The following is a 27,916-nucleotide window of genomic DNA, read 5'->3' as shown; positions in this document are numbered from 1 at the left end:
CCTTTTTGCTCCAGCACACAAAGACCTGTCATCTCTTTGAACCCGAAGAGCATTTGGAGCCTGTGCCACCCACCCACACATTCATTCATTCAATAATGTTTGAAAGCCTACAATATGTCAGGCACTGTACTAGAACATACTTACATGGAGTTACTAAATGTTTTGTAAGTATGTATCCTAGTTAATGTTTTATAAGTAAATATCCTATTTCTGTTCCCATATTTAAACCCTTAAAAGGCAAGAATCAGGGTATAGAATGCTACACATGGTTTAGAACTCGATGTTACCTCTTCCTAGGCATTTAACTGACTCAATGATAGGAATTTGGTTTTATGCCACTTTTCATAAACATAGTAATTACATAATGTAAACTTTATTGCTTATGTGTATATACATCTGCCACTTTTATTCCCCACCTGTACCCAGTATGAACTTAAATATGATTGATTTACCACCCTGATGGTCATTGATGACCCCTAATGGCAGAGAATTTCCTTAAGAAAAGGATAAAACTTGCCTAGGAGAGTTTCTTGACAAACAAAAGCATAGAATGAGTGGAAGTAACTGGGAATAGCTCAAATCCTTACACATGCCTCAAAGCTCCATTTAGAGGTCATCTCTTCCAAGAAGATGTTTCCAACTTGGATACTCTCCTCTCTGCTCTTTGTCATGACCTCTACCATTGAACTTGCTTCATTGAACGTATAATTGTGTGCTTATTTGGATAAACACACAATGCTTATTTGAAGCATAAAGTAGATGCTCAGAAAGCACTTGAGAAAATTAATGTGTAAAGCTACTCTTTCATTCAATAAAATATATTCCAATAAAAGTAATATAGTCATAATTCCGACATCTAAAGACACTTTCCTTATTTACAAATGGTCTAAAATAGAAAAGATGACATTTCTGAAGTTCCAAATAGGCTTTCTGAAAGAATTCTAGATGGTTTAGGAAAACCATATAATAAACTAAAATTTGAAAATATAATTTATAATGTAAATTATATGTAGTTTTTTAATGCTACTCTAATTTTCATCTCTTTCGATATTGATAAAAATGGAAAAGCTTACTGGCAATTTATACAATTTTTATAGAACTAAATATTTTTAAAGCAGACTAATGAAATATTACTAATAATGGCTAAAATGCATTAATAATTTACTAGATAGGTAACATAGCTTACTAGTCAAGAGCAGGGGCTTTTAAGCCAGATCCCCTGAATCTACATCTTTGCCTCTCACCAGTTCTGAAACTTTGAAAATATCAATCAACCTTATTGGTTTTAGTTTTCTTATCTGAGAAATAGGAACAATAATAGCAATCCCCTTTTTTATTATATGAATGAAAGGAGTTTCTACAGATAAAACATTTATGGGCAAATAAAAATAGTAGATATTAATTGTGCTATTATTATCTTCATGATTTTCATTAAGCACTTAATGGAAGTACGATGTTAATTGTTTTAAACACACTAACCCATTGTATTCTTACAACCTTAGGAAGTAGGTATATTAATATCTCAGTTTTATTGATGCAAAAAAAATGCACCTTGGAGAAATTAAGGGACTAGATGTGTATCATCTATAGATTAAGTGGATCAGAGATCAGACCCAGACCCAAATGACTCCAAAACCTACTTTCTTAACTATGACCCTGTATATTTCCTCAAGTGCCTATAATTTAAGTCAAGTAACAAAAGAATTCTCCTAATTTAAAACAAGTGTATTTCCAAACATCTTAACAATTCCCTACATTCAATAAAATGGCTCCTCAGTGCCATCTAAAAAGTAGCTGTCCTTATTAAATGTCTATATTTTGATCAAAAGGTCTTCATGACAAAATACTGTAACATTTACAGATGTTATTATCTTCAATCAGAATAATACAATGCAGTACAGTAGGTTTTTCAAGCTCAGCAAGCACTGACATTCTATGTCCCATGCTGTGGGCGTATCCTGTGCATTGTGGAATGTTGACCATCATTCCTTGCCTCTTCCCACTAAATGCCCACTAACTGTCCAGTAGCGCCTTTCTGACTGGGGCAACCAAAAATGTCTCTAGAATTGCCAAATGTCTCCTGAGTCAAAATTATGTCCACTTGAGAATGACTGAAATACAGAGGAGCAGGCAGATGTATATAAACTAACAGCACATACCATTCTCTTTCCTGGATTCAAACTTTACTAATGCCTTTTCCCCTCTCTCTTTGCTAAGCCATCTCCCTTCCTTCTCAGTGCCACCTCCTACAGAAAGCTTTCTTTGATCTACCTTCTTCAGGTTTTCCAGCTTGATCTATGTGCCACTTATTTTATTGAACTTCTCTGCTTTTATATGTATGTTCCTATTAGACTGTGAGCATTGCAAGGACTGCAATGTGTTTTCACATTTGTATCTCAGTTTCTGGTATACTGCTAAAAATATGCTTGTTGGATATTGAATAAAATAAAAAATGTCAACCATTCATTTTCAACATTAAGTATTTGTTTCCTGTTGCATAAAGAATATCAGATACAGTGCTTGAGACATAGTAATGCTCAACAAATATTTGTAGAATATGAGTACTATTTCATTATTATTAGATTAATTTAAAACAATGCTTTCATTAGGTGGATATTAATTTGATTCCTTTTTTCTCTGTGTTTGGGAAAATATTGCATTTTCATATCAATGATTAATTAGCTATTTCATTATTATGTCCCTAATTGAATTTACTATGAAAAGAGAATATGTGTCATAGAGAATAACTCAGAGTAAGAAGAAGAAAAAAAACCTATAGAGCTAGTGCATACTATGGATTAGCTTCAGCACTGTAAAACTTTGAGGTTGAAAGAAACTTTAAAAATTATTGACTTAACCACCATTTCATTCACTCAATTATTTGTTCAACAAATATGTATTGAGCATTTCACACATGCTCCCTGTTAAGGACATTGCACACAGAAAACCTCAAAGAGTTCTTGGTATGCTTGGGAAAAGAGGTACACACATGGATTTGAGGGAACATGAAGTAGGGAAACTACCACAACTTATACTAGTCAAGAAAGGTTTCCCTTAGGAAAGTCATGTGGCAGGATTTGAAGAATATAAGGAATAGGCAAAAATTTCAAAGCATAATCTCGAAGGAGAAAACAGTGTAGGTGAAGGCTGAGTCATTCAACAACATGATGAGCTATTGTGAGGCAGAGACAGAACAAGGAGAACAGGATGTAACATGATCTATACCTCATGCAAAACATTGAGAGGTATGATACCTCCCCAAATCAGGCCATTCTATCTTTTGGACAGATGGGGGAAATCTTCCTTACATTAAGGCAAAATTCATTTCCTTGTACAATACAGCTATTGGGATAAGTGAAGAAAAGAATGCTCCACTAAAAATATGAGCCTGGATCTCCTACATGAGAATAGAATGGTTCCTGGGATCTTCCTAGCTGAAGATCCCAGGAACCATTCTATTTAGAGCATGAGGTGACATATGACTTCATGATAAGACATGTGGTTGGAAACCTGATTGCCTTTCCAGAGGCAAGAATAAAAAATAGAATCAGACTCTTCCATGGAGAACCTGAGGATGCTTAACAAAGATAAACTAGGCTCTAGCCCTGAAGAGGAAGAGGATAATCTCAGAGGCTGGCAATGGGTAGAGTGACCAGTAAGCACAAAGTGAGGGGACTGTAGGGCATGTGGGGCAAGGAGCCAAGCTGAGTACTAAAATAAGAACCTTAATCCCATCCAAATCTACTTTGAACTTCTAGGAAAAATGCTAGCCATCACCAGTAAGTGCTTTCAACAGTTGTCTTTCAATACTTTCTCATATTCCAAAATCCAAAATTTTTCAGCTATCAGGACTGAGATTATCTGTACCTATGTAAGAATGAGAGAATAGCTCCCTCGAATCTCTAGGCGTCCTCCAACCATCTCCTTGTTGGAATTAGAAAAGAGTGAATATGGCCCCACAGGTCCCTTGGCAGTAAGAAGTGGTCTCCCCAAAGGTCATGCTATCTCAAGCTCATCCTTATTTCCTTATTTTCAATAACAGTTAGTAAGAACCCATCTATACACGGTACTATAAGAAATATTAAGGGGCTGGGGATGTGGCTCAAGGGGTAGCGCGATTGCCTGGCATGCGTTCGGCCTGGATTCTCAGCACCACATACAAATAAACATGTTGTGTCCGCCAAAAACTAAAAAATAATATTAAAATTCTCTCTCTCTCTCTCTCTCTAAAAAAAAAGAAAAGAAAGAAATATTAAGAAAAGTGTAAAATGAATCTGAGAGTCCTTTTCCATTCCCACCTACTTCCTCCCCCACCCCACCCTCCAAAAAAAAAAAGAAAAAAGGAAGGAAGGAGGATGGAAGAGGAAAGAATGGTTAAAATAGGGCATTCATGGAAGGATGTGGGAAAGCTCAAAACCTTAGATCCTCAGATTCTATACATCCCTTAGAGAATCATTTATCCACTTCTGTACATTGTCTGGTCTTTATAGCATAACAATTAGCCTCTCTGTAATGTAATTACTTTTGGGCTGGCACACCCTGATTTTTTGCCAAATGGGAACATTAACAATTCTACATGTGAGTTTGGGGTAGGGGATTTTTAATATGTTCCTCTTAAACATCTACTCACTCAGTACAGTCAAGCAGGCTGTTCTAAGGAAATCTTTTCCCTTCTCTTCTACTATCTCCTTGTTGGGACATAAATGGTTCACAATGATCTATTTCATTTGGTCCTTCATACATCCACTGAACAATCTTGTACATCTATCTATCAAGTGCCAGGCCCTGTGCTAGAAAATGATGCTAAGTAAGGCAGCCATGGTTCCCATCCTAAGCAAACTTGGTCTGGGGGAATAATAGACATTTCATTAGGAATTATAAATATGATGATTACAAATATATGACAGTTGTAAAATGGGACTTAAAAGAGCCATAAGAAGTATTCATCCTATAGGGAGCTTCTCCAGAATAACAGGAACAAATAAATTGCCTTTTCAAGCATGAATCTCAACAGTAGGACATTGGAGTTCCTCTACGGACAGTTCTTGATTCTCCATCTTAACTGTGCTCTCAGCAAAGTCTCTGCCCTATACACCCAAATTCCAGAGAATTTTCCCACCTTATCATTCATCTCCTCCTCTAAATTTGCTAGCCACACTTCATGGCTTCCTCCAAAGCATCCATAACCAGAATTGTCTCAGCCTTTTTTTCCACAGTCACTTCTCCCTAGAAACTTCTCCCTGGGTAAAGATGAGAGTGGTGGCTGGATTTTTCTGAGGTTTAAAAGGTTAGCATAACCTTAGATGATGCTTCCTGTGAAGAATCCCAGTGTATAATTATTTATACACTTACTCTTTCTCTAGCACTCAAAGAATGCTATGCCCCAACTATGAATTATGTTTTATTTTGAAGAATCCACATTTTCTTTTACTTTCTTGGCTTAATTTTTAGCCAAATCAAGAAAAATATAAAGCATTTTCTAGTCTGTTTCCGTGTTAAAAAGTCTATCTACAATATAATTACATTTCCTCAGTTTAATTCAAAAATGAAAATCCAATGAATGCCATAAAATTAAATAAATCCAGGTGCTTTCCACATTAAAACTTTCAATTTTGCACGTACCAAGCAAAAAGAATCTTGCCTTATTCTACCACCAAAATAAAAGCAGCAAACTTGGAACTTCAAATTCAAGAGCTTATTAAAAATCTTCTTATCTTTAAAAATTCATTCTCTTGTAGTCGGGCAATAAACTTGAAAACACACTAATGCTCTGACTGCCAAGTAGGTATAGATAATGACATTAAATATGAACAAGCACATCATTTCATGAGTGCAAGATGAGTTTATAAAATATAAATGCTCTGACAGTATGAAAACATACTGCTATATTCAATTATATCATCTGCCCAAAATACAATTGCTCCTATGTTTGGTAAATAGATTAAATCCGTCACATTCCTGCATTCAATTGAGTTTGTAGTCACTCCCTTTTTTCTAAATACTTACGCTCTTTGTTTCTGCATGTTCTTAAGTGTCATCATTTATTGCTATAAGCATGATGGCTATATTTAACTAATAATGACAGTGGTTGTCATTAGATTTTAACTCAGTAACACTAGTCTGACATATCATTTGAAGTATGTCTTCAATTTAAATTTGATTAAAATTACAAACATCCCATCTATTGTGCCAATCAAAATGTTGTCACCCTTTCCCTGAACTTTTCTATGAACTTTGTTTAAATAAGTTATGGCAGCTGAAAGTTAAGGCTATCCCTGGGTTATGAACATAGTTTAAAATACAAATCTTGGAACAGAGCAGTGTGAGTCTATTTAGGACTCTTTTTATAAAAAGGCTTGATCTTTACCTAAATCTCAGATTTCGAGAGTTCAAAGCCTCTAACTCAGATTCCCAAACCAAGCTGTACACACCACTGCTCAGTAGGGATTTTAATTTGATTGAATATATTTCAAAAATCTCAGACCTGGAAAATACCTTTTGTAGTAAAATCAGGTACTTATGAAACCTATATGAAAAGCTTGTGGAGACATGCCTAGAAAAGGATGGAGCAAAATAGTGTGAATACAAAGCAGTTAGACAGACAATATTTTTAACACCTATTATGTGCCAGATTTTTACCCTTATCATTGCTACTCCTCATAGCAATGCTGTGAGGTGTATACAATTATGCTTGATTTATGGATGAGGAAACTCAGGTTTAGAGATTAGTGATTTGCCCAGGTTTACACTCTAATTTGCTTTCCTGGAAATGATAAATAGAAACAAGATTTTTGTTGTATTCCTGAACACAGACAATTATTCTCAGAAGGTATTAGTGGACACAGCTTCTAAGTGACAGCCTTGAAATCTTAGTTACACTGTTTATAAAATGCTGGTCTCATTTTTTAAAATTTAGACTAGGGATTTATAGACATTTAATCTTCAAATAATTTATCTTTATTAGAAAAATAAGATAATATTCAATAATCCTTTAAGGTATTATTACATTTGTTTTATAGATAAGGGCAACAAAAGAGCAGACCAGTTTGCCCAAGGTCACACACTGGGGGCTAGAATCTTACAGGATCATCTGACTTCACGTCTAGCATTCTTTCCACTAAACAATAATGCATGTCTCACGCTCTCCTAGCAGATGTCTGAAAGCTTCAAAAATGAACAGCGTGAAAGGCAAACTGCTCTGAAAAAGTAATTACCAAATGTATAAATGAATTCTCAGGTAAAGTAACAAGCAGGGTAGGCAGTCAATTGTCTAAAATTTTTAAGTTAAAGTTTACTGTAAATGCTCATTTCATTTTACAAGTCCCTCCCTTTGTTTCCATAACATTATTTCTTCTATTCTACAACACTTTTTATTTCCTTTATAACACTTACATTGTCAATACTTATTTTGGTTCTTTTTATGTTTATTTTCTTTATCTTATTCCACCTCACTAGAACCTAATCTCTATGAAACATCTGTCCATATAGACCACTATATCCATAAGACGTGGGAGCAGTGCCTAGAACATTGTAGGAATTCAATAAATATATGTTCACTAGATAAATGAACAAATGTTCTCATTTAACTTGGACTGTTCTTTCTGACTCCTTAGACAGGGAACCACAGTTTTTAAGGGTGTTGTTTGTTTTTATTACATCCCATATACTCTCTCAGTTCTAGTCAGAGAGATGGAATGTGTCCATTCTCATCCATGCAACAAACAACTTGAGGTAATAAGGACAATATTTATATTCCTTCTGAATTACTATTCTAGTGATAGTTAACATTTATCAGTGTTCTTCACAGCTGTAGCAGAAAGATATTATACAAAACCATTAAGATCAAGTGTGGTTTGATATCTAGAAACTTTGGATTTCAAAAAAGTTCTTAAGATAACATTGCATGATATATACATATATAAAATAACATTCTTAAGATAACATCACATGATATATATTCATTACATGTATATTATATATAATTATTATATATAATTATATATACATTACATGATATATGTGTATATATCATATATTATGTAATATCGTCAGGGAAGTTCAGGGTAGCAGCCTAAAGTCAAACACATTAATTATTATTCAACAATATACTTGATTAGTTATAGTAAATAAGGTAAAGCTGTTTGGATTTCTACAATCTTGAGTTTGGGAATTACAGATAAGGGACTATGGATTTGTAACACTAACTCAGGGGTTATAAGGAGTACACCTAACAAACTTAAAGCCATAACTGGGTACATGATATACAGAAACCCAACCATTCAAATTATCAGGAATATAGTATGTTTGTAGGCATCTGCATTAAATAAGTATATCCTTTGTGTATATGTATAATTAATTCAATATTTCATGATTATCTTAAGAATTTAGGTGTTTCTCAGTGATTTCATGTTTGACAGTATGAGGGGAAGCTGTAAACCACATGCAAATGCTCTAGGTTTTCCTACTGGTTAACGTCCCTTTTCTCCCCCTTTGGTCTCCCGCAATTGTCTTCAAATCCACTTCTATTTATATAGTACCCTTACTACAGATTTAAAGCCTTTGGAAGAGGGAAACACATGAAATACATGCTTATGACTTTATCTTCATCTATATTAATAGACAGAAGAATCTTTTCCTTCTCTGTGTTACAAGTTTCCTACTTTTGAGTATACACAGCCAAGTGGGAGATAAAATGAACAACAAAATCACCTAGCATATGTTCTATTGAAACCAAATTATAAAAATAAATTTGGGAAAACTAACCCTAACTCCTTTAGCTGCTTAAATAAATTAGTGTTTGCCCTATAGATAGGCATCATGAAGTTAAGTATTAGCTTTAGCAGGATGAAGCAGCCATTGGTGTAGGCAACACTACTGCATTCTGTGTTAGATCCAGAAGGAGAAATAGCAAGATGTGGTGTGATATGAGTAGTGGGTCGCTTCTTGACACTTGTGCTTTTAACACAACTATTAAAAACAACAACCTTAGTAAACATATAACGAACCAGAATATAACACATGAATCCAGGTTCATTAAACTAATGCATTTTTTGAAAAACAAAATATGACAGAACATTTCATTATTGAAGCAGATATGAGAAAAAGTGTTATGCTGCTATTTAGAATGTGTCCTGTGTGTCATGGAATTGAAATATTTCCAAATCATCAATAATTAAAATGATGAGAATCCATCATTTCACTGACATTTACTTCTACATGAAAAGATGGCCTATTTTAAATATGCTCACACATATTCTTGTCAATCACAAGCTGTCACAGCAAATTATTTCATTTTGTAGATCACATGGCAGCTAGCAGAAAATCTTAAGGTTTAAATTTAGATCTTAGGTGTACTATCAAGAACTCCTTTCATGGATTTTTTTTTCCTGTTACTACATCTTCACAATACAGTATTTAAAAGATGTAGAATCTTATTTATAATACTCAGTTTCACTTCTGGTTAAAAAACCTCAGGACTGAAATGTATCACTGTAAATGATAATTCTGAAAGCCAAATAGTGGAGTAGGATATACAGGAAATAGTGGAAATATAAAACTAAAAAAATTTAAAGACAATAAGAAATCCATGCAGTAAAATTCATTAGGTAATGAATTGGGTCTAAACAAATCCTCCCCCCTATTTTATTTAAGATATTTAATTAATCACTGGGCACAAACCATTCCTTATGCTATATTTGCATTGCCAATATCTCCTAGCAGTTATAAAGGGGCTGAACTTTTATAAAATGTATGGATCTCATCCAAGAACTTTCATTGTACTACCATTAAGCAGAAGCTTCAGGAAATTGTGAATAAATCCCAAACCATGAAACTGAAGACTCTTTTTTGAAAATGAAAATTTTTGAAATGTCTTTTATAACAATTCATTAACTACACCTTCCCAATTCCAGAATGACTAATAAATATCAGAATCTTTAAATTCCAGAATTATAAAACCACAAAACATTTTCATCTATAATTTTCTATATAAAATTTCCTATTTTCTGATTTTTTCCATATACAATTCATGTTCATGATCAGGTATTCAACTTCAAAATCTAAGAATTACTCTAATATTGCATTGCAACATGGAATGCTTCATGTCAATCTTGACCTTATCCTGACCTCTAAATGAAAGCTTTGTATTTCAAAGTAATATGATGAATAGCTCTCTGGCTTTCTATTAAATGCAGTGCCTTTAGTTGTCTACAGTGATGTCCAAAAGGGACAGTAAAATAGTTTTTTAAAAAATCAGAGATGTTTGGCTTTTTTTCCCCTATCTTAGTAAATCTGTAATTATTTTCTAATAGCAGGAAATTTTCAATATTTACACTGATTTTCTAAATCACAGGGAAACCAATGAGATATTGAAATACAGTTGCCAAAATATATATTGTCTTATTTGGCCTTCTTGTGGCAGTAATAAGGTAATTTTTTCTGTAAAGGACCCCTTTGATTTACATTGTTGAATAGTGTTCTCAGTTTTAAGGATTTATAACTTATTTACCCCACAGTTTAGGTTCCTCACAGATATACAGTAAGTATTCAACAAAAAATTTTACTGATTTAAATTTTTTTAACAAATTGAATTGAAATCAGAGGTAAAAGAAGAATAATTTAAAAAAAAGAAATCAGCATCATAAGTCCCCACTTTGTTTCTGATCTGGCCTATTACCTGGCACATAGTAGGTTCTAATAAATTGCTGCATGAACAAATATCAGTAACTTGAAATATTGGCCAGTTACCTACTCTAATGCTTTTTGGCTGATTTTATACAAAATATTCATGCTCATTTAGAAAGTTATAGCAGCAACATCAACTCTTATTTTTCCATGATTTACCTTTAGCATATTAAAATTTCCAACTTCTGATAATTCCTCCTCTTCTTTTAAATGTATATACTATCTTCAAAGTTATTCAAACATGCTTTATTTTTATGGTATATTTTTGACAACAAGTTCACAAACTGCTGAAAAATCTATAATACATGTTCAAAAGGTTATCTTAAATCTGATTTAGATGATATAAAAAAGCATATGTGAATATGTGGACATCACCCACATCAAGTTAAATATTCACCTACATACATACATATATGTGAAAGGTAATATTTAGCTATATATTTACATTTATTTATATGTTTAATGTTTTGAATGAAATCAAATATCAGTGTTTAGGCTTATTATCTATGAGCTTAACTTAAATGAGGGACTTTTCCCCATTATACTTATCCTAAGTCCTTTTAATGGACATGTGATATGCTAGTCTGTGTCCAAGCTCACCTACAATTTCTTTTCTCAAAAGACAAGACACATCTGCCACCTGCTCTACTCCGTGTCCCAGCAACAACTGTCGAGCAGCATAAAGATTGATTATCAGTCAAAAACCATTGCACAACACCAGATTTTGGTGGGTTAAGCTTGCTGATCCAGCAAGAGATGGTGTGAAATTTTCAGGAGTGTGTGCCAACATTTTGGTGCTAAAAGAACAGCAGTGCATGTCACAGTGAAACACAGCCAAAGATATGCAGACAAAGCAGAGAAGTTTTTGTCCTGGACTTGGCTTTTCAAAGGATAAAAGAGAAACAAAAAGTAGGAGAAAATTAGTTCATACATTTAAAAATCATTGAAAAAGTTTAGTCATGTATGTGACATTATTATTTTGGGCATACATGTCCAGGAAATTTTCGTTTTAGCTTAGCTATAAATATTTTTATGCATCTCTCTTCTATAATACCATTATTCATATGAAAGACAAATAATAAAATGATCAAGGTTCTTACTGAAGTAACCATTACATAAACTTCTGACTTTAAAAAAATCATAGAAATGCATTTATTCACTAATATTCATCATTCATAAGCAAATTATTCAATGAATACAAAATAAAATCAGCTATTTTTTAAAGTTAAAGCAAAAATGTAGGTCTACATGATCACATGGGTGAATTTTTAATGAATATTACAGCAACAAGTTTCTTTACAAAGACCAAATTATCTTGAACTTTCTATCGAATTCAAGAAATTACTTATTTTCTTATGATCAAGTATTATCAAAAAGATAGAAATCTTAACATTATTTTATATAATAACATTAATACAAGAGGGATTCTCATCACCTCATCTGTAATAAACTCCAAAATTACTTTTCTCCTACTTATGCAATTACTGCCTAGACTTGCCTTTGCTTCACCAGCTTCATAGATCTGCAGAAAAAATTACATCTAATACAGTATAAAAAGCATAAGGGAGTATAGCAGTTAGAAACACTGAATTTTTATGGCAAATTTCTTATTCTTTATGTTATTTAAATCTGATTATCATATATAGCACTTGATAACAAACTCTGGGTACAAAATGCTTTGAAGGATATTCTTAGATACTGGATACTGGATACATTTCAATCACAAAGGATACATTTAAAAAAAAGTTTTAATTTTAGAAAATCCTCACATTTCTGAATAATTAAAAACAATGCACTTTAAAAAAAAACCTGACCAGAAAATCTGTTCTGAGATTATACATATAGGTGTGTGTGTCTCTGTGTGTGCACAGGCACATGCAAATGTATTTCAAGATTTTTTTTTTTTTAAATCAAGCTGCTGCATGTACCTTGGAAAAAAAATTATTAGGAGAATCACATGTATATAAGAATTATATTTTCATTACTGGCCATATTTTCATAGTTATGGATTGCCATCTGAAAAAGAACCAAGAGTATAAGTGAATAAATGATACTTGAAACTTTGAACTAATTTCTGAGAAGATAAGTCTAATGAATTATGTCTGTTGAGTGTCACAGAAACTAAACAGTAAATTCAATAATCTCTGATTTAATTTATTATATTTTCACCATTTAACCTCCTGCAGGCTCCCTAATGTCTATTCAGATCTATATTAAATTAAGCACCAATGCTAATGAAGGGCAATAAACGTGGCTGTCAGTGGATTTTTCTTTCATTAAGCACATTATCCTCTTACTGAGCTGTAAATGCGTAAACATTAGTTTTGTTAAACCATGCAAAAAAGATGGGATGAAAATCATTTTTTAATTGCACCCCTTAAGCAATTTACTACGTATGGGGGATAGGGTTTTTTCCCCCTTTTTTACCTTCAATTTTTTTGAATGGATCTAAAAAGGGCTCTCCCGTTGAAACATAAACATCAGCTTCATGGGGTATATCTTCAGATTCGAGGACTTCCTTGCCGTCTGCCAAGAACACTCGTCGTGCGGCCATGTTCAGATTCAGCTTGTCTGTGCACTCCTCCAGCAACTAGAAGAAAACAAGAGGTAAGACAAAGTGATTTATGAGAAAGAAAGTAACACATTTCCATAAAACAAAAGGTTCTAACAATCAAAACAGAAGCCCAAGTGAGTCACTTGCCAAGTTTAGTAACTCAACCCATATACTGTAGTAGCAGTTAAATATATGGAAATAAAAGGTAAATTAAAGCACCAAGAATATCTAATTATGATCTAATTTTAATCCTTCAACTTAAGATCTGTCATTTTAATAACTCTACAAAATATAATGTCATTGGATTTGTTTAATAATTAATCTGTTTAATTAATTACTATTTATATTGATTTTTTAAAAAGTAAAGGACTGAAATGACTGTGAGACCCACACATGTAAGCAATTTACAGGTTCGGATTGATAAAAACAAAATCGTAATACAATTAAGTGTCATCTTTCATTTTTTAATACCATAAAAAGAGCAAGGGAGAAAATAAAGTGCTGAAAAGTTTGGAACATTAGTTACCAAGGTGACCGTTGGAGCAGTAACTTTGGCAAAGACTGTTCTAGATCCATTTTTGTAAGCTGTTACTTTAATCACTCTTGGTTGAAGTTTGTACCTTTGAGACAATCTTTGCCAATTCTGAGTGGACTGAAATTTTAGAGAGGAGAACTTTAAAACTCTAAAAGAAAACAACAAAAGAACACAAAAAAATGGTGCATGTTAATTACTAAAATCTTTTAAATAAAACTTACCATAAACTTTTAAAAAAAATATAAGCCCTAAAGATTGTTCCTTGTATGTAAGTGTTCCCCAACAAAGCTTTTTATGGAAAGAGACTGTCACTATTAAATATCCAAAAACATTTAAAATAGGATAGTGTGCCAAACTGGCTTATACAAAACAGTTATCTTAGAATTAATGATTTTTTATCATTTTACTTATAAAACACTATAATATTCATTTTAACATTGTATATCTGAAAAATTAGATAGCTAGATCTGCCATGTTCTAAGAGCAAAAAATAGTAATGTAGTCTTAATGTCTTAAAATAGTAAATGGCTAAAATTTTCCACAAGTTTTTGTGTGTATGACAGTTCTTTGACTTTTTTATTAAATTCAGATAGATTTTTATAACTAAAACTTTAATGCTATATTATTTGAACTGCCTGCATTTCAAACTGTTTGGGAGCAGTAAAAATTGATATTCCAAGTTTTGTCTTCAGTTAAAACCAGTTTTATCTTTATTATTTTCTTGTCAAAAGTATATGGTGAAGTGGCAAACAAATTTTCAACTCCAGAATTTTCCCATCATGTTAATTTGCAATGCCACAGAAGCAAGTCCACATCTTAAAAACTTTGGGTAAGCTAAAATCACAACATACCCAAATATTCAAACACCTAAAAGTAATGGGAGTATCTGTTTCTTTAGTTTTTAACCAATATATTCTGTCTCTTTACTCTGAGGTTAATGGTTTAGGAGAACGATCTTGATGTGAAAACATATATACGAAATGGTTTTATAATAAGTTCATATCAGTTCCATTCTGTTGTCAAAATATTGGTTAAATATCTAAAATAGGCATTTCTACTTTAAAATAAATATCCTGAAAGCAAAGATATTTCCTGGTCCTATTCTGATTTTGCTTCAAATAATCTTTTCAGTTTCAGATAACCCAGGTTGAAGTGTACCTCGTGTTTTCCACAATGTAATTAGCAACATTCTACTCTGGTGCTTTCAAAGGAAAAAAACAAACAAAACCAGAAACAAGCCCCAAGAGATATGATATCTTTTAATGTCTGAAATAGTTAGCTGAATAACTATAAATTCTGCTCAAAAGAAAAAGCTTCAACAGTTGGTTAAAAAGAACAGAGAACAGCTTTGATTACCTCAGTTGACCCATCGGAGCACTGACAGGTCTGTTTCTCTTGGATGCTGATATAAAACAAGAATTGTTTTTACTGTTTGATTTGTAGCTATCTGGGTTTGATATTTCCTCATGGCTGTGATCTGATGCTGTTTGATGTGTACAGCAATCTTGAAATCCTGACCCTTCTGATACTGCCGCTGAATGCAAAAGTCTGTCGGGGCCAAACTGAGGCTGCAAATAATCATCAGTAGTTTTAATAACTGCTTTTGCCTGGGATAACATAAACTCCCTGAAAGAAACAAACCATGGAAAAATACCTATGAGTTGATTTACAATCACTTATTAACAACTACCACATAATAACTAATTGTGGGCTATGTACTAAACAAAATACTATAGTCTTAATTAACATTTTGTTTAAGGCTTACAATATCATGGGAAAGTAGGTAGTATTTTTATCTTCATTTTACACTCTTAAGAAATTGAGGTTAAGAAAGGTTAATGAACTTGCCCAAAGTCAAATAATCAACAAGTTGGGAATTTAAATTCACATTTATAACCACTAAGCTTCATTGCTTTACTTAATTAAATTAAAGAAGAAAGATTGTATAATGCTTGAAACACCTAAGTAAAAATTTTAAATTCTTAGATTCACTTTATTAAGTACTAGTACTCTATGTATTCGAAAAGAAAAAACTTAAAGTGATATGGGCCCTAACCTCAAGAAACTTGCAAACTACTACCTATCTATCTAAAAATAATTATATATATATATATAATTTATTATATATATATATTATATATTATATATTTATGGAAAGATATATTTATATATATATATCTTATATATTTATATATATAATTATTAAGCTCATAAAACTATCAGTATTTAAATGCAAAAACAAATTTCTGAAGGTCAGTTTAGCATGACTGGGAATAAATTGACAAAGGCTTCATGCAGACCTGAGATTAGAGTGACTGACTCTTCCCAGTTTGTTCAGGACTGTCCTGGCATTGAAAATCCTGAGAACTCCCTCAGTCTCAGACAGACTGGGATAGCTGGTCATACCACCTGGTATTTAAACAGAAACAGGGCATTTAGGTGAACTACAATATGTGAACAGAGGGCCGTATGACCTGGGATGAAATGTACATAGCAAAGTTAGGCAGATGGAATGTGTATGCAGTTTACTGGTATAATAAAATGAAACAAACTTCAAAATACTTGAGAATATTAAGCTGTGAAATTATTGAGCATAAGGATGGTCAGCTTCCATGTACTACTATAATTAGGGCTATGTTTACACAAAGCAAATCTGCCTCTTTCCTATTTGTTAGGTCCTCCATAATTCAAAACATAATAAAACCATCCCTCACAAATACAAACATACAAGCATACACACATACTATTATAAATTAACATGCTTAGTGTCAAAAACTCAGAAAGGACAGCCCCTTTTCCAAATCTTTCATATCCACAAAGATTATTATAATCACAACTACTTCTTCTGGTCTGCCTTATGTTCACAACTGTTTCAATATTTAATTATTTCCTTGTGTCACATGGAATAGTGTGTGTGTGTGTGTGTGTGTGTGTGTGTGTGTGTGTGTGAAAGAGAGGGGTGGGGAGGGAAAGCAGAAACACAGTGGATTAACTGGAACTAAAATTCTGGGATCCATGCAGAAGTATTTTTGTTGTGGTCATCACATGTTTGTATATTAGTCTGCACTGGACTGAGGATAATACTGGGGAGAGGAGTGGTCTTCCCTTCACTCTGAGGATCCATCCAGGTTCAAGACTGTGGCAAACAATGTCTTGAAAAGATGAGTGGCTTCTGGCAAAGGTGAGACCTCCCTTTACACCACCTTAGCTACTTCAATTTTGAGAGCAGTATTGAGTGGTAGTATGTGATAGCAGTCATGTCACACTGTTAGTGTTTGTGCAGCAACAGCCGCAGCATTGCAAATGGTCACCAAGCTCTTCAATCTGGAACAGGAGCAGTAAATAGTCCAAGAAAAGATTCAGAGATCTCATCAACAGTTTCCAGTTAACCAAACAATTACTTGGAGAGCAAATTCTCATGTGAAAAAAAAAAAAAAAAACAACTCCCTACTTAAAAGCAGAAGGAAGAATCTTTTCTTTGAAATTTTTGGTTTTTAATGTATTTTTCATAAATACATTAATTAATTTAAAATTTTAATATCCATTATTTCATTACCACAAAGTAAAAAGTTGTTTTCTCATATTCCAAAGTTTTAAGTATATTTTCTCTTCTGAATTCCTTTTTATTTAACAATGTTTCATGACCACTACTCATGTTACTATGTGGTCCACATAGATTTTACTGGAATGCAATATTTTATATAACTTATATTTTGCCTTTCTTTATCTAATTATGTAGGCTTTAACTATATTTTTGGCTACCTGGCATGTTACCCTGTCTTCTGGTAAGAGCATTTGCATCCTTTTGGGAAATTCTTTTTTTCCCCTTTCCTTTTGGCAATGTTTCCATTAACATTCTTTCCCATTTCCACATGATTCTTATAGGGTTAGTGCAATAAATTACATAAGATTTACCTGGTAAAATGATAAAAAAAATAAATTGAAATAAATGGTTCAATAATCTATTTTATGACTTTCTTTTTTCTAATAATTTATTTCTAAAAGGGGGAGAAAGTACATTTTCCATGCTAAAACATCATATTGGCCCAATATTTATATAGTCTTCAACCTTGATTTGTTTTAACAATATTGATGATAAGCTTGCAGTAGTTTTTATTTTATTTGGGGGGTTTGTTTGTTGTTGTTGTTGTTGTTTTGTTTTGGTATCAGGTTTTGAACCCAGGGGTTCTTAAACACTTAACCACATCCCTAAACCTTTTTTGTATTTTTTAAATTTTGTTTAGAGATAGGGTCTCACTAAGTTGCTTTAGGGCCTTTCTAAGTTTTGCTGAGGCTGGCTTTGAACTAGCAATTTTCCTGCCTCAGCTTTCCAAGCCACAGGGATTACAGGCATGTGCCACTATGCCTGGCTGTGCTTAAACACTCTCAAATTCTTCTTTTTTTAAAAATCACAATTGAATCTATAGTTATATATGTAATTCATTTTATTACTAATCATTTATTTCTAATCATAGAAGCATAAAAGAATGCAGTATTGCAATTGTAAGTCTAGGTTCTAGACCATTTGTCAGTGTTGGTCCAAAGGGATGTGGGTCAAAAGGTAAAATTGTTCTCCCTAAAATCAATCTTAAAGGTGAGGAATTAAAATCAACTGCCAGCATGATAACTTCATCATCATAATATAGAACTTTATTCTCCCTTCAAAATTTCCCCCATTTATTTCTGATAGTCCTCAAAGTAGTACATTACAAATTTCTAATAGTTTTTCCTAAGTACCTACAAAAATTGGTTAGTGAGAGTCACAGATATTTCCACTCTCCTCACTTCCTCATTGCTGCCATCACCTATCACAATAACAAAGAGTGCATGATAAAGTGTTGCCTCAGAGAGTCCCCAAACATTCCAGTGCTGGGGATGCCAAAACAACACAGAAGTGATGAAAAGGGACAACTCTCCAATCCTGTCCCAAAGAGTCTTCCTTGAATGGTTCCATCAGTTTTGGACCCTAAACTGTCCAGGTGCAGGGACTGTAACTAGGTTCACAAGATCAAACAAAGAATAAATGTTATATCATAACCTCCATATTGATAATAAAAGTAACAATCCTAATAGTGCTTACATAGCACGTATTTGTCAGTCACTTTTCTAAATACTTTACATATTTATCATCACAACATCCCATATTATTATTCTCTTTTTACAGATAAACAAACTAAGGGCTTAAATGATTTGCCAAAGGTCATATGGAAGGGAGATATCAGAGACAGAATTCAAATCCAGGTAGTTTGGCTCCAGAATCTCTACTTAACTATTACCCCATAGTATTAGTTATTAGCGTAAACTTCCTTATTTTTCATTTGTTAGAAAATGGAAGGAAGCTCCTATCCAAATGAGTGCACATGAACAGATACTATTAGGAGGGGAATGGAGATTTGGAATATGGGAGGGCAATGGTCAGGGAATGGTAGTTGAAGGAGGTCTTGTAATCAGCTTTTTGGTCACTGCTATGACCAAAAGACCTGATACGAACAATTTTAAAGAAGGAGATGTTTGTTTGGTTCATGGTTTCAGAGGTCTAAGTCTCAGTCCATAAATGGTTAACTCTACAGTTCTGGGCCCAAGATGAGGCAGAATATCATGGAGGAAGAATGTGGTGAAGGAAAGTGGCTAAGAACATGGCCATGAGGAAGCAAAGAGAGTTCCACTTACCAGGGACAAAATATAAATCCCAAAGGCACACCACCAGTGATCTACTTTCTCCAGCTTCATCCTACCTACCTATAGATACTGCCCAGTTAGTCAATATTAGTGGATTAATTAATTCACTCATCAATTCATAACTCTCATAACCCAATCATTTTTACCTCTGAATATTCTTGCATTGTCTCAGACATGAACTTTTGGGAGACATCACATATCCAAACCATGACAGAAGGTAAATCTACATTAGCAGCAGAAAACCAGTAATGCTTTTTAGCTAATAAAGGTCTCATATCTAGATTGTATTTAAGTCATCATAGCCTGTAGTCTCCTGTTTTTTTTTCCTTTCCCTTGTTTTTTCCCAACCTTTTTTGTTTGAGGTATCCTTTTCTCCTCTGAAATCTTAGAAAGCTATAGGTATATGTTTGGAGGTGGACAGAAGTTCTCTTTAACACCTCCAAACATATATAGTGAGAGACATATAGATATATAGATGTCTTCACATAATTCTCCTCACAAAGATAGTTTTTGTCCTTCAGTTTGAAAATTTATCCCATTTACATTTAATAAAATGTTCATAGAACTATTCTCTTCACCAAGACAGTCTGTCTTTTTATTGGAAAATACAGTCAATTTGCATAATGTATTTAATATTTAAGTTCATACCCACATCTTACTATAATAGTTAATTTTATCAACTTGACTAGGCCATGGAATGCCTGAATATCTCCTGAAATATTATTTATGGTACGTCAGGGCATTTCCAGGAGAGATTAACACTTGAATTCATGGACCAAGTAAGGTAGATGGCCCTCCCCAATTCAGGTGGATATCATCCAATCTCTTGAGGGCTCAAAAAGCATAGGAACTGAGAATCCGTTCAGCTAGCATGTTGCCTTCTCCTGTCATTAACACTCCTGGTTCTCCGGCCTTCAGACTCAGACTGAAAGTTATCATCAGTCCCTGTGGCTCTGAGGCCTTCAAATGACACAACTGGCTTCTTTTTTTTGGCAGGGGGAGGTACCAGGGATTGAACTCAGGGGCACTCAATCACTGAGCCATATCCCCAACCCTATTTTGTATTTTATTTAGAGACAGGGTCTCACTAAGTTACTTAGTGCCTTTGCTTTTGCTGAGGCTGGCTTTGAATTCACAATCTTCCTGCCTCAGCCTCCCGAGCTGCTGGGATTACAAGTGTGCACCACTATGCAGGGCTGAAATAAACCTCCTTTTAAAAAATATCTATTTACATACCCACCCTGATATTTTCCCATCTATATTAGTTTTGTATTGCCATGTAACAAATGACTTAAAATCAGACCTATTACTATCACACTATTTCTGTGGGTCAGGCAGGAGTCATAGCAAAGTTCAGCTGGATCCTTTTAAGACCTGACAAAGTTGAAATCAAGAAATTAGCAGGGGCTGCAACCTCATCTGATGCTTGGGGTCCTCTTCCAGGCTCATTCAGGTTGTTGCCGAAATTCAGTTTCTATCTGCTGCAGAATTCATTGTGACTATCTTTTTTTTTTTTTTTTTAAGGCCAGAAGTAGCTAATCTCTGATTCCTCTGATCTCTTTTATTTAAATATCTGACTAGGTCAGGCCCACTCAAGATAATCTCCCTTTTGATGAACTTAAAGGCAACTGATTATGTACCTTAAATATATCTGCAAAAATCTTTTCCATTTTTCCATATTAATGTATCAAGGAATTGATATCTCCTTATATTTATAGGTCCCACATACACTCAAGAAGAGAGAATTATATGGGGCATGTAAACTAGTTGATAGAAATCTTGGGAATCATGTTAAAACTCAGCCTTCCACCTCAGCTATACAGTGATTCAGTTTTATTATCAACTTTTAATATCAAATTGAGATCCAGATATTTTATTTTCTGGAAAATTCTAATATAATTTCTTAAGATTAAATTTTGTCATTAGTTATTGAGAATATTAAAACTAATGTTCCCTAATAATAATCATAAATTCTGCATCAGTGGGATTTATTTAATATAATTATGGGGGATACATTGAGAACCTTTAAAGATATCATTAAACTCATTTAATGTATTTACTGTTACTTTTGCTATATACTAGTGATTAAACCTATGTAACTCAGATATTTCTGAAATAAACATAGCTCCAGTTCCTCCAAATCCCAGTACATTAATAAATCTACTTGTAAGTGGAAAAAAGAAAAGGGGAGACAAAAAAGAATGTGCCCATGTTCTAACTGTAAATCCAAAGAGAAACTTTCAATGCTTCCAAAATGGCAATATTATTAGAAGAAATACTTCTAAAAGTGAATATTTTAAGAGGAAGGGCATTCACTTGGACACAAGTGTTTTTATATATATTTTTTTCAAAAACAAAACATCAGGTACATTACTCCTGAATTATAATTTATGGTTAGTTTGGAGAAAATATTTTAGCAATCTGAATCACTCTTCAGGAATTACAAAAAAGAGCACACATAGTTATGTGCATCTATATGTATATAAAATGTATAAATATTCAATAACTTTATATGTGCTCAGAGGAAGGTGAAATAGAACATGTCTAAATTTAATCTTAAAGCAATATTGATAAAACATTTAATTAAAAATTATAGTACTTTAAGTAAATTAATCTTTTAGACAATTTCCATATAGGATACAATGAATGTAATGAATTACAAAGCTGATACATGGATTAAGAGATTAACTAATCTTTTCTCCTTTCAAACAAGGCTGTATCTCATCTACATTTGGCTTTTACTATATTCAAAAAGATTATCAGAGACAGATAGTACACATTGTGGAATTTATAACCCCTTTAATATTCCAAGCTAGTATAATGATGCCTACTTTCTTAGGTTTTCATTAAATCTGATTTCATATTTTTGCTTCACAAAGTAACAAATAAGACATGAACTCTAAAAATAAAAGAAAATATGCTTAGGAAGGAGTATAGAAAAATCAGATAAAAAGACTATGATAAGAATTGAGATGACTACTCTTGACAAGGGCAATTCTTTTCATTTTCTCTATTTTAGTAGCATTAGTGAACATAGTGTCTTCTTATAGCAATTGAAGGAAAACTCCTAATAAAGTCATATCATTGGTCGCACTTTCAAGGATTTCTACTAATAAGAACTGCTTATAGCTTTCCTATAATATCCTTCAGCTATAACTGCAATACACTGCCTCCTATAGTCCTTATCAATATGTCTTTTTACACATGGTAGTCACTCAGCTAATCTATACTATAATTATACTTCTTTTAAGAAGAGTTTAACAAATATTAATCTAAATTCAGAACTCACAATTTCTAGACCATCTTCCATAAAAACAATAATTGTTTAGTGGAAGATAGAAATCTTTAACAAATATTAACACATACAAATTCACAATTATTAATCATAACTAAATATGAAGAAAAAGTACTGATTACAGGGAGAAATTCAGGGGTTAGGAACATAGAGAAGGCCTCACCAAAGCTGTTCAAGCTGAGCAGATATGAGAAGAATTAACTCCACCAGATTCTGGTTCTTATTCCATAGCATTACATTCAGTCCTATTAATACACTTATGTACCATTTTGCATAGTTCTGTGATAATTTATTTGTTATGTGATTTCATATCGAACTCTGCAAGGGTAAGATCCTTGTTTTACATCTCTTATGCTTACAAAGAAACTCAACCAGTGATTAATATGCAGAAATTATATTTTGACAATAATGATATTGTACAGAAATGTGTCACAAAAATGCTATTGGACAAAGAGAGAAGGATACAAAGAAAGGGGGGAGAGAAAGAGAGAGAGAGAATTTTTTAATATTTATTTTTTAGTTTTCGGTGGACACAACATCTTTATTTTATTTTTATATGGTGCTGAGTACTGAACCCAGTGCCCTGCACATGCCAGGCGAGCGCGTTACCGCTTGAACCACATCCCCAGCCCAAGCATAATTTAAGAATTAAAATACAACAAAATTAAAGTCAAAATTTATGTCAGGCAATGCTGGTTAATTATCTAACAGTCATTCTCCCCATTTTTCTTTAGATGCAAAGCCTCAGTTATGTTCTTTAGATGCAAAGCTACTGATATGCCCACAGAAGGTATCCACTGATCAGCCCCAGAGGGCAATGGCGTAAAGCCAAGGATGGTAATTCCATATCCCTTGCCCTGGTAGGTTAAAAAATATGTTTATTATCTAATTCTAGCTAATGAGACAAGAAGAGACGTCTTCTGCAGAATGTTTTGTTTCTTTGCCCTAATTTTAAAAAAGAGAGAGAAGTGACCTAATATACATCTTTTCACAGACATTTGTTGAGTGAACCTATTATGAAGCATTTTGCAAAAAGCATCTAGCCAATATCTGAGGATGGAGGAGAGCAAGATATAAAGAGTCAGTGCTTTTGCTAATATTGCCAAATCACTGGATTTAATTCTAGACTTTATCTCTAAAGTTCTTAGGTGGGATAATGAATCTTCCTCATTTGGAAACTCTTTTTAGTTTTGTATTACTTTGCACTGATCATGGCCTAACATATAATCAGCTTTCTCACTACCTTTATAGAGAAAATTACACTCAATATAATGGATAGTCAATGTCAATAATTAATAATCTAAATTATATTTGCTTTATTTTTTGTTTTATTAAGTCTTTACTAATGTTTAATTAATTATGATGGGATAAAAATGTAAACCAATCTATTAGTATCTAAAAGCTCAACTTTTACTTAAACATTTCACCAGAAATTTCAGTGTATGCATAGCATAACATGGAGTTTTTATCCTCCCCCTTTTTGAAACACAAAGCATTCTTCATAAATTGAGATTTCTGTGACATAAATCTGCATGTGGCTAATAATACTATTCATAAATAAGAAGTATGGCTACTTTGACAGATCATGGCTCAGTAACAAACACGCAGGTCTAAGTTATCACATAGTTTGGATGTGAATTCAACAGCAGGATAATGACAGTTGCCAAGGATTTGTACTTGCTGTCACTTCATACTAGTGTTGCCTGTCAAAATGTCTCTTTTTCTTATACAGAAGCCATAGAATTTTTATGGATAGCAATTACTTACAATATACAATGAAGTACATCAAATCTAACAACCACTCTTTAGCCTTTCATTATTTGGTAGACTCTTTGTTAAATGTAGTCAACCATTTTCATCTAAAATTATTTATTTATACTGTATATTTGACAAGCATATATTTCTTGCTTTATATTCTAATAGCATTTGAACCTTCCTAAAGAGTTATGTGGCTTTTTTAATATTATCATTTGTAAAACTTATCTTTATCCTATTACATTTTAATGGTAATTAAACTTTCTAATTGGAATATGTACAAATAAGAAAATAGAAACACAAAGGAAAATGGCCAGAAGTATTTTCAATAATGTCACAAGTTTGAAATAATGAAATGCAACCAATAAAAGAAATAATCTCACGTTTGATGAATGCAATCTTTTTCAATATCTCTGGAGTACACAAAGCACAAAGACTTCATTAAACTTCATACTGCCCTTTCCTCAACTTGTTTAAACAAATAACTTCCAAAGATATAAATAACTTTCTACAATTTCTCTGATAAAATGTGATTTAAACACCATAGAGAGTAAATAAGTGATAATGAAATTGAGCAATTCTCCACAAATTTTATTTCTAGCATCAAAGAAAATATAATTTTAGTTTAGCCTAGAAATGTTGGTAAAGGTTTTCCAATTGCAGAGCCATCTCAGGTTATTTAAACACATAATATGTCAAATTTTTACTTGCAACTCAATGTCTGGATAACAACGAATGTATTACATTCAAAATACAACCCATATCCCCCCACCACAACACGCACACACACTCCAGATAGAAGGCAGCCAAAAATGCTTGTTAAATTAAACTGGCTTGCTTTTGCAGAAAAAGAAAATACTAAACAAGAAAAACAATTCCAAAGATTCTTAAAGACCCATGTGAGTATATGATCAGGGGAATAAACCATTCTGCCTAAAGGAATAAAAGAATATTTTTGCATGTGCAAAAGTAAAAAACTAAAAATAAGCTACATCTTAAATCTAAAACTGGGAGAGGATATATTTATATCTTAAATATAAAACTATTATAATGTCTATAATATAATAGATATTATATATAACATTTTCCAGCAGAAACTTAAATTTTCCAAAAGGAATAATGATCTAGTCTCATTATTATTTAAGGGAAACAACATGCTACTGTTTAATTTTATAGAGACTTTTTTAAGTCTTGATGGAAAAAATCAGAAAAAAATATATGAATTAAAGAAAGTGTATGATTTGGAAACAGTGAAGATACAGCATTGCTTCATTCACTCTTGTCTCCCCTTACTCCCTTCTGCCACCATTCCATGATGAGAATCAACAGTTCACCTTTGAAATGATGAAATCAATAAATTTATACTGTCCCTAGAAAAGGCCATGTTTCCAAATGTTTATATTTGATAAAAAGTCAAATACTCAATCCAATTGAAATACCCAAGATGAGTAAAATGACATGAAATGGGACCGAATAGAGGAGGTGTCATTAATATCACTGAAATCAAGCTCATCTGTAAAAACTCAGCCCTGATAATCTGCAACAAAAAGTTGCTGGTAGTCACTTTATAACTGATTTAAGTCCTCATTTAATGTACTAAAAGGAATTTCCTCCTCAGGGAAATGTAAGAGTTGGTAATATACTAAGCTGCCAGTAGAATAAGATATACTATAACATTCCATTATAAAAATCATGAAATTACATTTCTTATATGATTGTCAGCTAAAAATCACTAAAAGTATTTTATATGTGGAATAGAAAGATATGTTATTATAATATTTTCTTAACTCTAAAATCAAATTGTCATTTGGAAATCTTCTACTACAGCATTTAAAGATATATTGTATGAATATTTTGGAACCTGTTATGAATAAATACTTGATTTTGCCATACACGTCTCAAAGATTTATTCCCTATTCTGGACCACCTCAGAATACATATTTTCCTATTGTTTCCTATTGTTCATCTTTCTTGGAAGTGGCTACACTTTAGTAGTCATCTGACCTCTAAAGGGTAAGTCTTAAAATGAGAGGATCAGACCACATTTACACTTTTGGTGTTAGTTTTCTTTGGCAGTGGGATTCTGGCACAACAGTTTTCACTCTATTACAATCAAATGTAGATGGAATGACAGCAGAAGAAAAATACTGAAAGAACATGAGAAAGGTAAAAAAAAAGGGGGGTTTTCACAAAAAAATATAATCAAAGGTAAATTAATAGTATCAGATAATAACATGAAAATACTGGTCACTGTATGACTCTTATAAGTAAATTTAATACAAATGCTCATTTTTAATAAGCAGAATGTGTTAATTAGTGAAGAAAAGCAGAGCTTCTATGATACCAGTAAAGGAAAAACACATTAACTATTTGAATAATTATTTCTCATAAAGAACATAAAGATGGTAGACAAAATGTGGCAAGGAAAACAAAAATGTTTTAACCTCAATCAAGAGAAAAATGCCTTTACTCAGAGAAAATTACCTTTCTCTGATAATCATATCAGTACCAATAGAGCTTTCATTGCCATTAGCCTTTATGAACTTGACTTCTTTCAAGATGAAGATTATCATTTTCTTTCCCAAGAAGGTAAAAGATCTTGGAGTATTATCTTCAACATTCTGTTCTAGGTGTATCATAATCAAAGTTGATGGTAACAGGAAATAGTTACAGAAAAGAAATTAGAATTCAAACAAATAAATAAAATAATCATGTTTAAATAACAAACTATTAAAAACAGAAGCAGGAAAATATCACATGAAAAGACTGATATATAATAAAAAGGACAAGGACACAAATTCTGAGTTAGACTGAGAATAAAAAAATAAAAGAAAGAAAAGGAGAAAGAAATAGAATAAATGAAAGTACATTTAGCTCTCACAGAAAAAAAATAATAAAGTTATTAAAAATGAACAAACAAGAGATGGGATGAAAAGTAAATGATAATCATTTTAAATTGAAAGTTGGAAAAATAAATTACAAAAGCAATAAAAAATCTGAGCAAAGAAACACTATATTAGGATTGAAATTTATATAAAGAAATATTTAAAATCTTATTTAGAGAAAAATTTTTCATTGTTTTATTGGAAGGAATATTTTCATGAGTAATTTAGTATCTACAATACAATATATAAGACAGTGCAGTTAGAGCCAATTGGGTTCAAATCATACCTTTTCCACTTATTAGTGTGAGTATAGTTAACTCTCTATGTCTTTATCTTTTCATTGATAAAACAGAGATGTTTAGAATACTACCTGCCTATTTTCCTCTTAGGATTGTTTTGAGAACAAAATTGAAAAAATGCAGGTGAAGAGCTAAGCAGTGGGGATTGATACATAACAAATATTAGCTGCCATTATTGATATAATTATTATTATATGTTCAAATCAGATTCCACAAATAATTCATGTTTAT

General features: G+C 32.6%; 1 protein-coding gene across 5 annotated transcripts in view; it reads right to left on the bottom strand.

The window, feature by feature from the left end:
• Positions 1-27,916, bottom strand: part of Dcdc1 (doublecortin domain containing 1) — a 486,421-nt gene that overhangs the window by 431,219 nt on the left and 27,286 nt on the right. For 3 of the 5 annotated variants that reach the window (XM_058586488.1, XM_046467509.2, XM_058586489.1), the window contains 3 exons: positions 15,129-15,398; positions 13,764-13,920; positions 13,111-13,273 (listed from right to left, as the gene is read on the bottom strand). In XM_058586488.1, coding sequence (XP_058442471.1) covers positions 13,111-13,273; positions 13,764-13,920; positions 15,129-15,398 — 590 coding nt within the window. Of the gene's footprint in view, positions 1-13,110; positions 13,274-13,763; positions 13,921-15,128; positions 15,399-16,072; positions 16,182-27,916 lie in introns of all 5 variants that reach the window. The other 2 variants (XM_058586487.1, XM_058586490.1) reach the window with 2 other exon arrangements.

The sequence above is a fragment of the Marmota monax genome, unplaced genomic scaffold (assembly GCF_021218885.2).
Source record: "Marmota monax isolate L192 unplaced genomic scaffold, Marmota_monax_Labrador192_F-V1.1 WCK01_AAM20220418_F8-fsc00135, whole genome shotgun sequence".
Lineage (NCBI taxonomy): Eukaryota > Metazoa > Chordata > Mammalia > Rodentia > Sciuridae > Marmota > Marmota monax.
The sequence above is the reverse complement of the archived record's forward strand: the minus strand, read 5'-3'. Positions and strand labels throughout refer to the sequence as shown.